This window comes from Eleutherodactylus coqui, chromosome 8 (genome assembly GCF_035609145.1).
Source record: "Eleutherodactylus coqui strain aEleCoq1 chromosome 8, aEleCoq1.hap1, whole genome shotgun sequence".
NCBI classification, from domain to species: Eukaryota; Metazoa; Chordata; class Amphibia; order Anura; family Eleutherodactylidae; genus Eleutherodactylus; species Eleutherodactylus coqui.
In genome coordinates this window covers 34124643-34141624 of record NC_089844.1, presented here as the reverse complement: position 1 = coordinate 34141624, position 16982 = coordinate 34124643, and the positions used below count along the sequence as shown (strand labels likewise).

The 16982-nt window shown below is 45.3% G+C and overlaps 2 protein-coding genes across 3 annotated transcripts in view; one reads left to right on the top strand and one right to left on the bottom strand.

The window, feature by feature from the left end:
* The window catches only part of TYW5 (tRNA-yW synthesizing protein 5), a 964030-nt gene that overhangs the window by 513337 nt on the left and 433711 nt on the right, over positions 1–16982 (top strand). The gene's annotated exons all lie outside the window — the stretch shown is intronic.
* Positions 1–16982, bottom strand: part of WNT6 (Wnt family member 6) — an 87431-nt gene that overhangs the window by 29450 nt on the left and 40999 nt on the right. The window contains exon 2 of one of the 2 annotated variants that reach the window (XM_066575471.1): positions 5260–5480. In XM_066575471.1, coding sequence (XP_066431568.1) covers positions 5260–5480 — 221 coding nt within the window. The remainder of the gene's footprint in view (positions 1–5259; positions 5481–16982) is intronic. The other variant, XM_066575472.1, reaches the window with a different exon arrangement.

Here is a 16982-nt window from a genome sequence, read left to right as displayed (position 1 = left end):
CCCGCCCCGTCACCTTTCCCCCCGTTCCCGCCCCGTCACCTTTCCCCCCGTTCCCGCCCCGTCACCTTTCCCCCCGTTCCCGCCCCGACCTGTCACCTTTCCCCCCCGTTCCCGCCTCCGACCTGTCACCTTTCCCCCCGTTCCCGCCCTGTCACCTTTCCCCCCGTTCCCGCCCCCGACCTGTCACCTTTCCCCCCGTTCCCGCCCCGTCACCTTTCCCCCCCCCCGTTCCCGCCTCCGACCTGTCACCTTTCCCCCCCGTTCACGCCTCCGACCTGTCACCTTTCCCCCCGTTCCCGCCTCCGACCTGTCACCTTTCCCCCCCGTTCACGCCTCCGACCTGTCACCTTTCCCCCCGTTCCCGCCTCCGACCTGTCACCTTTCCCCCCCGTTCACGCCTCCGACCTGTCACCTTTCCCCCCGTTCCCGCCTCCGACCTGTCACCTTTCCCCCCGTTCCCGCCCCGTCACCTTTCCCCCCGTTCCCGCCCCGTCACCTTTCCCCCCGTTCCCGCCCCCGACCTGTCACCTTTCCCCCCGTTCCCGCCCCGTCACCTTTCCCCCCCCCCGTTCCCGCCTCCGACCTGTCACCTTTCCCCCCCCCGTTCCCGCCTCCGACCTGTCACCTTTCCCCCCCGTTCACGCCTCCGACCTGTCACCTTTCCCCCCGTTCCCGCCTCCGACCTGTCACCTTTCCCCCCGTTCCCGCCTCCGACCTGTCACCTTTCCCCCCGTTCCCGCCTCCGACCTGTCACCTTTCCCCCCGTTCCCGCCTCCGACCTGTCACCTTTCCCCCCGTTCCCGCCTCCGACCTGTCACCTTTCCCCCCGTTCCCGCCTCCGACCTGTCACCTTTCCCCCCGTTCCCGCCTCCGACCTGTCACCTTTCCCCCCGTTCCCGCCTCCGACCTGTCACCTTTCCCCCCGTTCCCGCCTCCGACCTGTCACCTTTCCCCCCGTTCCCGCCTCCGACCTGTCACCTTTCCCCCCGTTCCCGCCTCCGACCTGTCACCTTTCCCCCCGTTCCCGCCTCCGACCTGTCACCTTTCCCCCCGTTCCCGCCTCCGACCTGTCACCTTTCTCCCCGTTCCCGCCTCCGACCTGTCACCTTTCTCCCCGTTCCCGCCTCCGACCTGTCACCTTTCCCCCTGTTCCCGCCTCCGACCTGTCACCTTTCCCCCTGTTCCCACCCATAGCCTGTTAGCATTCCCCCTGTTGCTACCCCTGACCCATGAGCATTTCCGATGTTCCCACCCCTGAGCTGCCAGCATACCCCATGTTCCCAACCTTGACCTGTCGATATTCCCTGTTCCCGCACATGACCAGTGAGAATGCCTCCCTGCTCCTGTCCATGATCTGTCAGCATTCTCTGTTCCCACCCATAACCTGTTAGCGGTCCCCGTTCCTATCCCTGACCTATTAGCATTCCCCCTGTTCCTACCCCTGACCTATTATCATTTCCCATGTTCCCACTCCTGAGCTGCCAGCATACCCCATGTTCCCAACCCTGACCTGTCGGTATTCCCTGTTCCCGCACATGACCAGTGAGCATGCCTCCCTGTTCCTGCCCAAAACCTGTTAGCGTTTCGCTTGTTCCCACCCCTGACCTGTTAACTTGTATTGCACAGTTACACTTCTTGTATATTCGTCTTTTTCAAAGTACCCACAATAGCGTACACTTATATATACACACATATATATATATATATATATATATATATATATATATACACACATATATACACACACACACACACACACACACACACACACATATATATATTACACACACACACTTTGACTTAATTTTGAAGGTGCTATCTAATTTTTTTTTTTCTACAACTTTCTGTTCCAGCTCTTCAACATCTCTGCTTGTTGTCAGTAAAAAGTAAGCATTCTTGTGATGTTTGGCACTGTAGGAGACTTGTAAAATTAGAGCACTAAGTAACTGAGTGGGCAGCTAGAACAGGAGCCGGTGAAGGTAAACACATCAATTACCTGCGACAATCTTGTACCGGAGCTTTGGATAGCACATGTTTTTCTATAGTTTTGGAATAGCACAAAGCTCCAGTGATGCTGTGACACCACTTGATCTCAGCCCCCGCTTCCTCCTTTACATCTCGTAAAACCAATAATTTTGGATATTTTTAGCAGCTAAACCCCTTGACAGTGACGAGATTTGATTTGGATGACAAAGCAAAAGGTAAATTGTGTCAAGGAAATGCATGTTGTGCACCCACTGGCACAGGGCAGGGTTCTAATAAGAGGGATGTGGGTCTGCGCCAGTCCATGTCCAACTGTTTACATCCGAAGGTTGAAGATCTACCCCAACCTTTTCACAGCTGAGGGTTTGCTACCTTGCATCAGTGTGGAGAATGCCCTTAGAGCAGTTCACAAAAGCAGCATGTATCGATAACATCAAATAAGGGAGATAAAGACCCATATTACCCAGAGGAGCGTGAATGACCCGTCCTGCCCCTCCCACTGCAAACAGCGGTAAGGGGCGGAGAGGGGCAGGAGCTTGCAGAGAGTCGTCGAGGGAAGGGCTGTCCTCCCCCAACCAACAGCTTATACACCCCCCTGTGCATCACACGGTAGCATATATCCGGCCCATATAAGCTCGTGTGAATAAGCCCTCAATGACAGCAGGCAGAGACATTAAAATTGGAAAGGGAGTAAAACACAAACTATATTAGAGCGTTTTATAACTTTTCAGTATAGAATGATAAGATTTATTTACGTAAAAGCCTGAAAAGTTCTTTTAAAAAATTCCACAGCCATTTTTGTTTTTTTCCTCCCCATTTTCCAGAATTCATAACTTTTACATTCCCGATGACACACCGGCCCCTGCACTTTTTTCGCTGAATAAGTTACATTTTCCAATGGTATCATTTAATGTATAAAAAAACTTTTTAAAATTAAGTGAAATGAAAAAAAAATGCCATTGCAATATTTTTGGGGGTTGAGTTTCTTTCTAAGGAGTGCCTTACAAATGATACATCAGCCTTATTTCGAAGGTCAGTACAAATACAGCAATACCAAATTTATTTCGTTTTTATTTTGTTTTGTATTTTGAATTTCTTTCTGTACCCATCATTATTTTTCTATTGATGGGCTGCGTTTTGATTGCTTTTTATTGATGTATTCTTAATTTTTTACCAAAAAATTGCATTTCTGACATTTTGCCATACCTGATAATAATGTGATATTTTAATAGATCCAACTTGTATGGACTAGAGATACCAAATAGGTTTTTGTTTTGTTTTTTGCTTGGATTGTAAAAAAAAAAAAAGAGGAAATGATTTTAAAACTTTTTTTTAAATATTCCACCTGTGTGGAGGCCATATTTACACGGCTGATAAACTAGAGCAACTTTTGTTCTGTCTGAGGACTTTTCAGAGGACTGTATTTTCATCTGTTTTTACGTAGAGCATAGAACCCATTGATGTTAATGGTGCGATCTCATTAACAGTTTTTTACTGTACTTTGTGTACGCAAAAATGCAATGCCCATTCAGCAAAAATGCAGCACAAATATGCATGCGTCCATTTGACACACGCCTTAACAACTTAATCACGTGGGCATATGTAATTTCAGTTCTTGAGAAAACTATTTCACTGTATGTGTGTGTGTGTGTGTGTGCGGCATGTGTCTTTTGTTGCATTTATGTGGTGTTTTTTTTACATCTATATGACCGCTGTATGTCATCCATTTTTAACACACCTTCCCCCTCCCCCCCCAAAAAAATGCCCAATTCATGTCCCTATTTTTTTTTCACTATCTTCGGGCAACATGCTGAAAATCGCAGTGCACACGCATGTAACATTCTTGTTTGCTGTGTTTCTATTACGCTCCCATAGACTTACAGGGGCGATTCATGACTGGACCAAAATGGGACATTCTGTGATTTTTTTAATTTTTTTTTTCTACGAACAACATTGGTCAACATAAAAAAATGCCCAATTTACTTTTCTAGGTCCATTTGCTATCCATATCCAGGCTGTATTCACAAAGGACCCTTTGATTTAAAAGACAAAAGACAAAAATTGCTTGTGTGAATTAACTCATAGACCAATAGTCCGAGTTTGTTTCACCTACCAACAGAAGCCTCTACTAGTAACGCCCTGCCCGCCGGGAGAAGACTCCTGTTTCTTTTGGGTACCCCCTTCTATAAGGGATTACCTCACACTTTATAATGTCTCCCACTAGCTTTCCTTTTGCTTCTTCAGTCGCGGTATGCGCAGTATTGTAATCGCCATCAGGCGGCAGCTTCTACTATGCTACAGTGTATGTGTCGCCTGAGCCCCGTCGCAGCACAGCCTCGTACTGATGACGTCACACGTCGGTGTGTATCGGCCAGTACAGCATAGAATATTGTCCCGCCGTTTCTGTACTCTTCATGTTGGGATCCTATTTGCAAAAATAAAGTGATAACTTCTATGTAAAATGTGATTTGGGTACGGTTAGGCCGTTTTCACAAATCATGCGAGATTTGTGCATTGCAAGACGTATGAATATGAGCCCAATTTGTTCCCACGGCACGTTCTATCTTCCGGCGTGCTTCCACATCGCCCATTTCTTTCAATGGGGCCAGCGACAGCATCGCACCATGTGCTAGATGGGAGGATCGCTACTTCCCCGAAGTGATGCAAGGCGGTTTTGATATAAATACGCCTTGCAACCACGGGGATATTGCTTATTGGCGAGTGCGATATCAAGCCGTGATTCACGCCCCAATATCGCACTTGCTCGTGTGACGTTCGCCTTAGTTTATAGAGCTATTACGGAAAGTTTTGTTCACTGCACAGGCGCGAGATTTACTGCAAGATGACGGGGCTTTTAGTAATATTATGGGCATTACCGAAACATTAAGGGCTGGAATTAATTTACATACTTGGCGGGAAAGTTATTAAACGAGGATTGTGTGACGGCATGTGTGCGGACATCTATAAAAGTTGATCATTTATAGTCCTCATAGTGCGGCTAATAATTGGTAAGTCAAAAACAATACGCCAAAATTTTAATTGCTGTCATAATATAAGGGTGGTTTCACACCTGTGTTGGGGGTTCCCCGAACAGAGTCCTGGGCACCCTTATATTCGGATGGTAATTAAAGGTTTTGAATATTGATTTTGACTTAGCAATCCTTAGGGGAATCCCCACAGCTGAACGTCTCAGTCTCAGCGCAGAATGGACCCCATTGACTATAGTGGAGTCCATTCTGTTTCGGCTCCGGTACCATGAGTTGGGCGATGAGTTACCTTGCTGCAGGATCTTTCCAAAGTACTTGTTGTGACTGGTGCAGTTCCACCTCCTGGACCTGAACTGGTACTGACACTCTCGCACGGCCATCTTGGCCCCCTTAGCCACCTCGCTAACGATCTCTGGTTCCGTCTGGCACAGCTCGGCCTGCTTGCCTGCCAGGCGCTTGGTTTTCCTGCAGATGCTGTTGGGGTCCATCACCAAGGGGCTGCCAACTGCCCTGCCAAATTAGTAAAAAAAAAAAAAGAGAAAAGGAGAAAATAAGTGGAGCAGAGTGGACTGAGCTGTACATCTGGGCACCGTTGCGACACAAAGCTGCGCTTGTTACAATGATATGACTCAATGTTCTTTACAAGCCGCCTAATGTTATTCCATCGAGGTCCTTGCCAAGGGACCTCCGATCTCTGCGGCCGGAGAAACAGCACCCCCCGCGGTCCATTTCCCTCCTCGCCCTGAGACACCGCCCCGCCTGTCCTCTGCAGAAGGGAAAAGCACAACAAAGTAGACAGCGCCTCGTATTATTGGGAAGCTGTGAAATAATATTAGTCAAATATAGAAAGATAAAGAAATATTTTCTCTGTCTCGGCTCTGACGAGGAGTGCAGCTATTGTTCCGTTTATGTGACCGCAGGAGAACGAAGATGATGAGGGTGGGGAGACTGTTGACAGGGGTTCACATTCAATGTGAGAAATTCCCTAATATGGTGTTGAATGAGGAGCGGGAGTAACTCTCTACCAGGGAATTGGTCAAAGTCGGCCGTAGAAAAGTAGGCCGGCACCACACTCTTATGGAAGCTGTCTAAGAGAAAATCTGGCTTTGCAGCTCATAGCAACCAATCACAGCGCAGCTTTCATTTTACCTCAGCGGTATAAGAAATAGCAACCAATCACAGCGCAGCTTTCATTTTACCTCAGCGGTATAAGAAATAGCAACCAATCACAGCGCAGCTTTCATTTTACCTCAGCGGTATAAGAAATAGCAACCAATCACAGCACAGCTTTCAGGTTACCTCAGCAGTATAAGAAATAGCAACCAATCACCACGCACCTTTCATATTACCTCAGCAGTATGAGAAATACCAACCAATCACAGCGCAGCTGTTATTTTACCTCAGCAGTATAAGAAATAGCAACCAATCACAGCGCAGCTTTCATGTTACCTCAGCAGTATAAGAAATAGCAACCAATCACAGCGCAGCTTTCATTTAACCTCAGCAGTATAAGAAATAGCAACCAATCACAGCGCAGCTTTCATGTAACCTCAGTAGTATGAGAAATACCAACCAATCACAGCGCAGCTGTTATTTTACCTCAGCCGTATAAGAAATAGCAACCAATCACAGCACAGCTTTCATTTTACCTCAGCGGTATAAGAAACGCTGCATTAAAAGATAGGTATTGCCCTATCTTTTGTCGAGATACGCAGGAAGCTCCTATAGACTTCTGTGGAAGCGGAAAAAAAAAAGAGGGGGAGGGAGTTTAGCAACGTACAACGCTGGGAAAAGAAGACAGCCTTCCGAGGATTTCTGCCGAACGATGGATTTCTGCGCTGCAGCGTATTTTTTCACCGATACGCAGCAGCTAAAATGTGGGACTAGATTGCGGCTATTAATTCTTGCATACGGGTGAACGTTAAAACGCATACAGTCGTGTGAATGAGGCCGAAGGGTGCGCTCACACGTCACTGAGGTGCTGCAAATCTTATAGCACATTTTGGTGCAGATCTGCAGTAGATTTCGCCCTTTCAGTTGATCCTAAAGGGTTCCTGCTGGATCTGACACTGATTGCATGTCGTTAGGACGGGTCATCAGTCTCCAATCCTGCCACCGATGAGCAGTATGAAGGGGTACCTGGCACAGTGCCATCCATATAAGTATGGCTACGCATGAGGCTAAATATGATTAATGAGGTCGTTCTTTAATACTTTTTTTTCCCTCTACAGGCTGGCACAGGTGTAAAATACTTCTGACAATACTACTCACCTGCTGCTCCCCGCTCCGATCTCCATATACCTCCGAGTAGCATGGCCACCTTGATGGCTGCAGCCAATCACTTGTTGCAGTAGGTAGAACCAATGTTGAGGCTGGTGATTGGCCACAGTCAGGAGTGTAGCTAAAGGCTCATGGGCCAGAGTGCAAAAGTTTATCTTGGGGCCCCCCAACTTCTCTTAACCCCTTAATGCAGAGGTGTAACTTGAATCTCCTGGGCTCCAATATAAAACCTGTAACAAGGCCCCCCAATTATAATGCTTTATTGATCGTACTGGGCTCACTATATGGAGAAGAGAGGCCTTACGGACCCCATGGGGCTCCTGGGCCAGGGTGCAACCGCATCCCCTATGGTTACACCAGTGGCCACAGTGATCATAAGCCCAGAGAGAACATGACCTGACAATAGGTCGGCCATAGTAAAAGTACCGGACAACCCCTCTAAGCAAGTGTTGCCGCCCTTCCTTCTGCTGATTCATGGCGGTCTGACCTCCATGATCATACGCTAATGGCCTGTCGTCAGGATATACCATCATCATTGTTATATACTGGAGACCCCTTGCTCTTATATTCCTCTGAGTGTTTGCAGACTACAAAAAAAGTAGACTTTGCAGCAAAATAGGTCTGTGACCATGTTGGACTGATCTTTCAGCACAAAAGCTTTAGCTCATCCTGGTCGGATTATGAAAAGATTCATTATAGAAGATAGTTATACTTAGAAGCCAACGTTGGGAAAAGGATAGCATGCAAGAAAACACAGATGTAGCAAACCTGACTGTTATAACTTTCTTTAATAAGTTGTGTACACATCTTATGTAAAGCCATTGAAGAGCTATTGTTCTCCCATCTTACCACAAAGGCCATTGCAAAGCAATTGAAGGACAAATAAGATAACTTTCTGTGCCGCTGTTTAACACTAAGATAAGTGACGTTAAATTTTGCTATATCTGTAGGTGAAGACCGGGAACACAGCATTAGGCCTCTAACAATTTCTTATTTTTCGCAGCGTGATTATTTTACGTGCCCAAAAATTGTTCATCTGAATGAATACATTGGAATCCAATACTTCAAATTGTCGCGATTTTTGACAGATTTTTTTAATGCGGCTAAATAGCCGTGTGAATACGGCCCTGAGAAGTCTGAAGACCCAGACAGGAGTTCATTCTGGAGAAGCACCGGTGACATGGCCAACAAGGCCGATTGCTGACAACAGCCTACGATTGTGATCCAGACTATAGACAGGTTGTTGGGGATCGCTCTTTGTTGATCGTAAGGAGTTAATGTTTTTGGGGAAAACAAATGTGATTTTAAAAAAATAGCCTGACATAAATGCAACAGTTCTACTGTCTAGGCAGGCAACATCTTCTGCACTCGGACCACCTGCAAGAAACTAATCCCACCTGCAGGGCTCACGGCCGCCAGTCACCAGTGTATGGATGATGTATCAGGGTGCAAAGATTAAGTGACAACATCTGTGTTATTGTCTGCGAAGCGCAGCACATCGAGTGCAGAATGTATTAACTGAAGTGGTGACTGTGCGAGGGATAATCATCAAGTAACAAAGTAGGAGGTTGTCCAAAACAGAAACGTAGCTCTGCAAGTGAGCGCAAAGTACTTATTCTATCTATGTGGTGGTAATGCATTACTTACACTGACCCTGAGGAAAGGCCCATTTACACGCAAAGATGATCGCTCAAAATTCGTTCAAAAGATAGGGAGATTGACAGTTTTATCGATCGTTTTGCATAAGCTACTAAGGGGCACTAATGCCCTTTAGCAGCTTATTACCTTGATGTGCATGTAAATGAGCCTTCAGGTGTTGTATGCAGAGAGCAGCAGGTGGTCTGTTCTCTGCATTCAACTCCTTTGTTCTGCTGTGGGCCTGCAAGCTGAATACAATGTAATCAATGCTCCTGTGGAGGACACAGCATGCGGTCCCTGCTATCAGCTCTCTGGCCGAACGATGGATTTTATGCTCACCTAAAGATCATTGTTCGGCCGAAAAGTAAACGATGGTAGCATTTACACTACCGTTCAAAAGTTTGGGGTCACCCAAACAATTTTGTGTTTTCCATGAAAAGTCACACTTATTCACCACCATGCGTTGTGAAATGAATAGAAAATAGAGTCAAGACATTGACAAGGTTAGAAATAATGATTTGTATTTGAAATAACATTGTTTTTACATCAAACTTTGCTTTCGTCAAAGAATCCTCCTTTTGCAGCAATTACAGCATTGCACACCTTTGACATTCTAGCTGTTAATTTGTTGAGGTAAGCTTGTGAAATTGCACCCCACGCTTCTAGAAGCATCTCCCACAAGTTGGATTGGTTGGATGGGCACTTCTGGCGTACCATACGGTCAAGCTGCTCCCACAACAGCTCAATGGGGTTCAGATCTGGTGACTGCGCTGGCCACTCCATTACCGATAGAATACCAGCTGCCTGCTTCTGCTGTAAATAGTTCTTGCACAATTTGGAGGTGTGTTTAGGGTCATTGTCCTGTTGTAGGATGAAATTGGTTCCAATCAAGCGCTGTCCACTGGGTATGGCATGGCGTTGCAAAATGGAGTGATAGCCTTCCTTATTCAGAATCCCTTTTACCCTGTACAAATCTCCCACCTTACCAGCACCAAAGCAACCCCAGACCATCACATTACCTCCACCATGCTTAACAGATGGCGTCAGGCATTCTTCCAGCATCTTTTCATTTGTTCTGCGTCTCACAAACGTTCTTCTTTGTGATCCAAACACCTCAAACTTGGATTCATCCGTCCACAACACTTTTTTCCAGTCTTCCTCTGTCCAATGTCTGTGTTCTTTTGCCCATCTTAATCTTTTTCTTTTATTGGCCAGTCTCAGATATGGCTTTTTCTTTGCCACTCTGCCCTGAAGCCCAAAATCCCGCAGCCGCCTCTTCACTGTAGATGTTGACACTGGTGTTTTGCGGGTACTATTTAATGAAGATGCCAGTTGGGTACCTGTGAGGCGTCTGTTTCTCAAACTAGAGACTCTAATGTGCTTATCTTCTTGCTTAGTTGTGCAACGCGGCCTCCCACTTCTTTTTCTACTCTGGTTAGAGCCTGTTTGTGCTGTCCTCTGAAGGGAGTAGTACACACCGTTGTAGGAAATCTTCAATTTCTTAGCAATTTCTCGCATGGAATAGCCTTCATTTCTAAGAACAAGAATAGACTGTCGAGTTTCAGATGACAGTTCTCTTTTTCTGGCCATTTTGAGCGTTTAATTGACCCCACAAATGTGATGCTCCAGAAACTCAATCTGCTCACAGGAAGGTCAGTTTTGTAGCTTCTGTAACGAGCTAGACTGTTTTCAGATGTGTGAACATGATTGCACAAGGGTTTTCTAATCATCAATTAGCCTTCTGAGCCAATGAGCAAACACATTGTACCATTAGAACACTGGAGTGATAGTTGCTGGAAATGGGCCTCTATACACCTTTGTAGATATTGCACAAAAAACCAGGCATTTGCAGCTAGAATAGTCATTTACCACATTAGCAATGTATAGAGTGCATTTGTTTAAAGTTAGGACTACTTTAAAGTTATCTTCATTGAAAAGTACAGTGCTTTTCCTTCAAAAATAAGGACATTTCAATGTGACCCCAAACTTTTGAACGGTAGTGTACATGCAACGATTTTCGCTCAAAAGACATAGTTTGAGCGAATTTTGAGTGATAATTGTTGCGTGTAAATGGGCCTTTACATCCTGTATTATACTCCAGATCAGCTGCACTCACTATTCTGCTGGTGGAGTTACTGTGTACATACATTACTTATCCTGTACTGATCCTGAGTTACATCCTGTATTATACTCCAGAGCTGCACTCACTATTCTGCTGGTGGAGTCACTGTGTACATACATTACTTATCCTGTACTGATCCTGAGTTACATCCTGTATTATACTCCAGAGCTGCACTCACTATTCTGCTGGTGGAGTCACTGTGTATATACATTACTTATCCTGTACTGATGCTGAGTTACATCCTGTATTATACTCCAGAGCTGCACTCACTATTCTGCTGGTGGAGTCACTGTGTACATACATTACTTATCCTGTACTGATCCGGAGTTCCATTCAGTGTTGTACTCCAGAGCTGTACTCACAGTTATGCTGGTGGAGCACTGTGCATATATTGTACATTACATTTATGAATGGGAACTTGGACCTAATTTTTTGTACATTTGATGTGCAGCTGGATGTTATCTTATTTCCTGTTGTCCGCTATTTCAGACAATGTTAATATTTAACATTTATTTAGGTTCATTGATCCTTTAAGGCTCTGTTCACATTTCCATTACAAGATTTCCATCAGAAGTGCCAGAAAAAATAGTTCAACATTCTTACTTCTATTCAAGGGCTGAGCACTAGTGCAGACCTGATGTTTCCCAAAGCTGAGCTTTTGATGCAAGTTATAGGCATATGTAAAATGTATCTTATACCAGCTGTACAGATATAATTATATACAGGAGATACCCAGGTTATACCAGCATGCTCCATATCACTACATACAGGGAGACATATAACGTATACCAGCTGTACATAAATAATTATATACAGGAGATACCCAGGTCATACTAGCATGCTCCATATCACTACATACAGGGAGATATAGAACGTATACCAGCTGTACATATATAATTATATACAGGAGGTCCTCAGGTTATACAAGCATGGTCTATATCACCATATACAGGATGTATAACTTATACCAGCTGTGTATATATAACTATATACAGTAGATACCCAGGTTATACCAGTGTGCTCCATATCACTATATACAGGAGATGTAGAACATATACCAGCTGTACATATATAAAGAATTAGTATTTAACTGGAAAACCCCTTTAAGGTTTGCTAACGGTCACCTATCATCAGGATAGATCATCAATAGTTGATCGGCTGGGATCCACCGCTCAGGACCCCAACTGATCAACTGTGCGGGCGCATGCAGTCAGCACTGCAATAACACAGAGTTCAGAGCGGAAGCCTCTGCGCCGACCTCTGTGTAGTGGCCGACACTTGTAACTGCAGGCACGGTTCTCATTGAAATCAATGTGAGCCGTGCCTGCAGTTACAAGCGCCAGCCACTACACGAAGGGCGGCGCGGAGGTTTTCACTCTGACCTCTGTTATTGCAGCGCTGACAGCATGCGCCCGCACAGCTGTTCAGTCGGGGTCCCGAGCGGCGGACCCCAGCAGATCAACTATTGATGACCTACCCTGATGATAGGTCACCATTAGTATTTAACTGGAAAACTCCTTTAACTTAACATGTAACACATTATGATAAGTACAATGTACTACAATGCTATTGATTACGTTATCACGATGCGCTAGTCATGTTAAATGATGGCAACATCTGTAACTATACACCAGAAGAGAGAAGAAGTATTTTTTATGTTCTGTAGAGGTGCAGTACTCTATGTAGCCAGCAGGCGGTGTGCTACATTCCTCCCCTTAGTAATAGAGCTATAACTCTATAGGACATATAGCTATTTCTTCTGCATGTATTCAGCTATTCTATGCACCACCATGTGCCAAACTACAGCAGCTTACAAACATCATCACACACGATCTGTGATTGCGATCTACGTCCTGAGAAATAAAAGCCGATTATTTGCGCTTCAGTGAAGGTCCTGCTGGTCAGCAAAGGGTTAATGACATTGTGCAAAAAAAAAAAACCCCGCAACAACAATGAAAATATAAACTAGTAGCTCGGCTCCTGCCAGAGATAAAGTGCTCCCTCTATATTAAAAACAATTTATTTTCCGGAGTTGATTCCCCTTTCTCTGAACTCGTCCTTTGTTCTCAATACTGGTTAATAAGCGGCTGTGCCGTTAACCCTTTGCAGCCCAAAGAGTAACAACATGATAAACTGTCATCTCAGATCACAGGCAAATCAAACTCATATAGAGAGTCTCATCATTATACCAGGCAGTCATGAAGTGAGTGAGGTTATTCTTAAAGGGGTACACACCACTTCCTACACACCCCACTGCTCAGGTCTGTATAAAAGAATATCTCCCCAAAGTCTAGAAATAATCAGTAGATAGAAGTTCTTGAGTCTTGTAAAGTTATTTTAAAACTTTATTCAGATAAAATTGTGTTTGGGAAAGCTGGGTGACTGCTTTTAAGTATCAATTCATCTACTGGGAGAATGAAATGACTGTGACACAATGCCCTGTAATGCTTACTGTATGTTAGGTGTGGTGCCTGATGCAGGTTTCGGGATACCATGGGGCCACAGTGTTAATTGATACATACAAAGTTTTATTTACAAATACAGAAATGATGATTATACTGGTAAGTAGCAACAATAGTAACTGGCAATAAACAAACAATCTGAGTTTCACTCTTGCTACTTACCATGTTTTCTCAAAAGTAAGACCCTGTCTTATATTAATTTTTGCCCCAGAATAGGCACTAGGTCTTACTCTTGGGGATACTTACTTAGCAGGCTCAGTCCAGGTCCCTCCCGCTGCAGTCCTCGGCCGCCCACAGATGATCCCTTTCTGGTTATGGGATCCATAAATCCCGCCTCCAGAAAGCAATGGCTCAGATTGGTTCTTTGAGTGCTGCTTAGCCAATCAATGCAGTGCTCGAAGAACCAATCACAGCCATCGCTTCCTGGAGGTGGGATTTATGAATCCTGTAACCAGGAGGTGATCTTTTATGGGCGGCCAAGGACTATGGGAACTGCACCGCAGCTTTGGAGGGACCTGGACCAAGCCGGCTAGGTAATGTAATGCCTTTTTTAATGTAATGCAGCTATGGCTGATTTTTAGGGTAGGGCTTATATTTCAAGCCTCCCCCAAAAATTTGGATAGGGCTTATTTTTGAGTTAGGGCTTATTTTGGGTAAACAGTAATTCTGTGTATAATAACTTAGTTCTGTCTGTTCTTACTACAAGCAATAAATCGATATAATATGAATAATATTTGCAAGAGTTGGACTGGTAACAGGAGATTGCAGACACAGGAAGCGGCACACAGTCCTCTTGAACAAGGTTGTTACTGCTCTATTATGAACACACTATAATTAAACAGAGCATGCATACTCCCAAGACGCCTGGTGGGGTATTGCATTAACAGTCTCTGTTCCTAACCAGGGAGTTCTGTCTCTTTAACTGGAAATCGCTGCAGCGTTCCCCTATACAACAGGCCTGTTGCGAATCTGTACTAGTGTACACACTTATAATAATCTGGGTTGGAGCTGGTCTCACTTCCAGTTCGACGCTGAAGAGTACAAGCGTCTCTGTTCCCATAACCGGTTTCCAATTCCACAAGTTAAAGCACATGGGACAACACCAGCAATTGATCTTCCTCTCTGCAGATCATGGCTCCGTTGTCTCCTCGGGGTTCTGGTGGGTACAGAGGAGATTCCGGTGTCCCCCCTTCCAGATGCTGTGGGCCTCTAACACTAAGGCCTCTTTCCCATGAGCGTATATTAGTTGGCAGTTTTTACGGCCAGCCGATATACGCTATGTTGGGATAAATAAAATTGGTGAACAGCCGCACAAATCAAACGTTTGTGCGCCCGTTGAGATGGCATGAGTCCCAGCACATATACGCCGAGACTACCATGCCGTCGCCCCTTTCCCCTCCCTATCGCAGGCTCATCTCTGCTCTCCTCCCGGCTCATTCTTTGCAACGGAAGGGGGCAGGGCTGGATCAGAGCTAAGCGCCGTCCCGTCCAGCCTCCTCCCATTGATGGCTATGGACAAGGGGCGGGGAGAGGGCAGGAGTTTCCTTCTACACTATCCCTAATGCTTAGGGGCTGACACTGAGCTTTTCGCATCATAGAGGCAGTGTTTACCCCCTGTGAAGTGTGATTGTTCTCAGTGAGGATGTATCTCTAGAGAGGATCTGAAAGCTTGCTGTAACATCATGTATTTTTGTTAGCCATTAAAAGGTGTCATATCTACAAGATTACTTGGTTTCTCTCACTGAGAACAATCACACTTCGCTCTATGGGCTAACAGGGTACCAAACCTTTTTTTCCATTTAACCCCCTGTGAGTAATCCCTTACACTTACAGCAGATTTCAGGTTTTATGTGAGTACAAGCTTAATTAGGGGTGTCCCAAGCCTTTCTGTGGCCTGAGGTAAAATGCTAAATTGCACCCTCCCATTTCCCTGCAAAAAAAATAATAGTGGCTTCAGTAGTAAAAGTGACACCCATAGTGGTCCGAGTAGTATTAGTGATCCCCACAGTGGCTCCAGTAGTAATAGTGAAATTGATAGTGAACCCAGTAGTAATAGTGCCCCTGTTGGCAGCCCCAGAAGTAAAAGTCACCAACTTAGTGGTCCCAGTGGCCCAAGTAGTAATAGTGTTCCTCTTAGTGGTCCCAGAATACTCACCCTTATCGTAACCTCAGTAGCAATAGTGACCCCCACAGTGGTTCCAGTAGTAATAGTGATATTCATAGAGGACCCTGTTAACAGCCCCAGTAGTGAAAGTCACCCCGTTAGTGGTCCCAGTGGGCGTAGTAGTAATAGTGTTCGCCTTAGTGGTCCCAGAATTAATACTAACTCTCATAGTGGCCCCAGTAGGACTAATTTTCTGCTTAATGAACCTTCAGCTGCACAGGAACCCAACACAAGCCTTTAACTCTCTGCATCTGTAGCTTCGGTCTGGCTGCTGCTGTAATCAGTCTGTGACCTCTCCGACCGTCATCTGCACTGCATACAGGATGGCATATTCCATGCACAGGGCAGAGAGCAGCAGCAGCCACAGGACAGGAGCTACAGATGGACTGAGTTAAATGCTTGTGTCCAGTTGCTGCTCGGCCGGCTGGCAGCTGACAATTATTTTTTTATATAACTGATAAAAATGAACACTTGCGCCGGCTGGGTGGCAACTCTAGTGCCACCCCTCTGAGGTCTCTTTCTGCTATTATAAAATGGTGCCATCTGCTGGCTAGAGCCAGTACTGCGGTATGTGACATGCTGGAGAGGCCCCCGACAACAGAGCAGCCAGTAATATATAGTAAGAATACCCTGCCGGACGTCTTCCGACATTGAAGTCTGTACAGCTCCTATCAGAATGTCTGAAGGCGTCAGACAGTGCATTGGAAAGGGTTAATCATTGAAGAATGAAACAATGTGCTGGTGTCAATGCGATAACTGTATTAAAGAGGATGTCTGGGACATCAGGCATTTTCTTCTATTAATGACCTATCTTCAGAATAGGTCATTAATAGATGATCGTTGGGGTCCACCCCTTTGGACCTCCACCGATCAGCTGATTTCCGTCACCGCTGTCAGTATGAGCAGCACAAGAACCAGATTGCACCATCTGGTTGGTGTAGGTTTTAGCTATAAATTTAAACCGTTTCTGGTGTAAATTATCAGTCTCATGGGTGGGCACCCCAACTAATGCAAGGCCACACCCATTTTTTCAAAAAAAGGTGGGATCTGGCACAACACTTCAAAAAGTTGCAGTTTTGGTGTGTGCACCAAAATTGTGACTATCCGATGTACAGAGGTTAATACATATGCCTCATTGTACTGGATCCAGATAATTCAGGGGATTAAACGACATCCATTTAGCATTTTGTACTTTAGTTTTTCACTATTTTCAAGATATCTGCTTGCTAATAGTCAAACAAATTGTTAGGGCACCTTCCCACAGGAAGACACATTCTGCAGGACATTGTGGAATATTCCCCTCTCAAAATCCATACCAAAATCTGCAGGTCTAAATGCGGATTTTG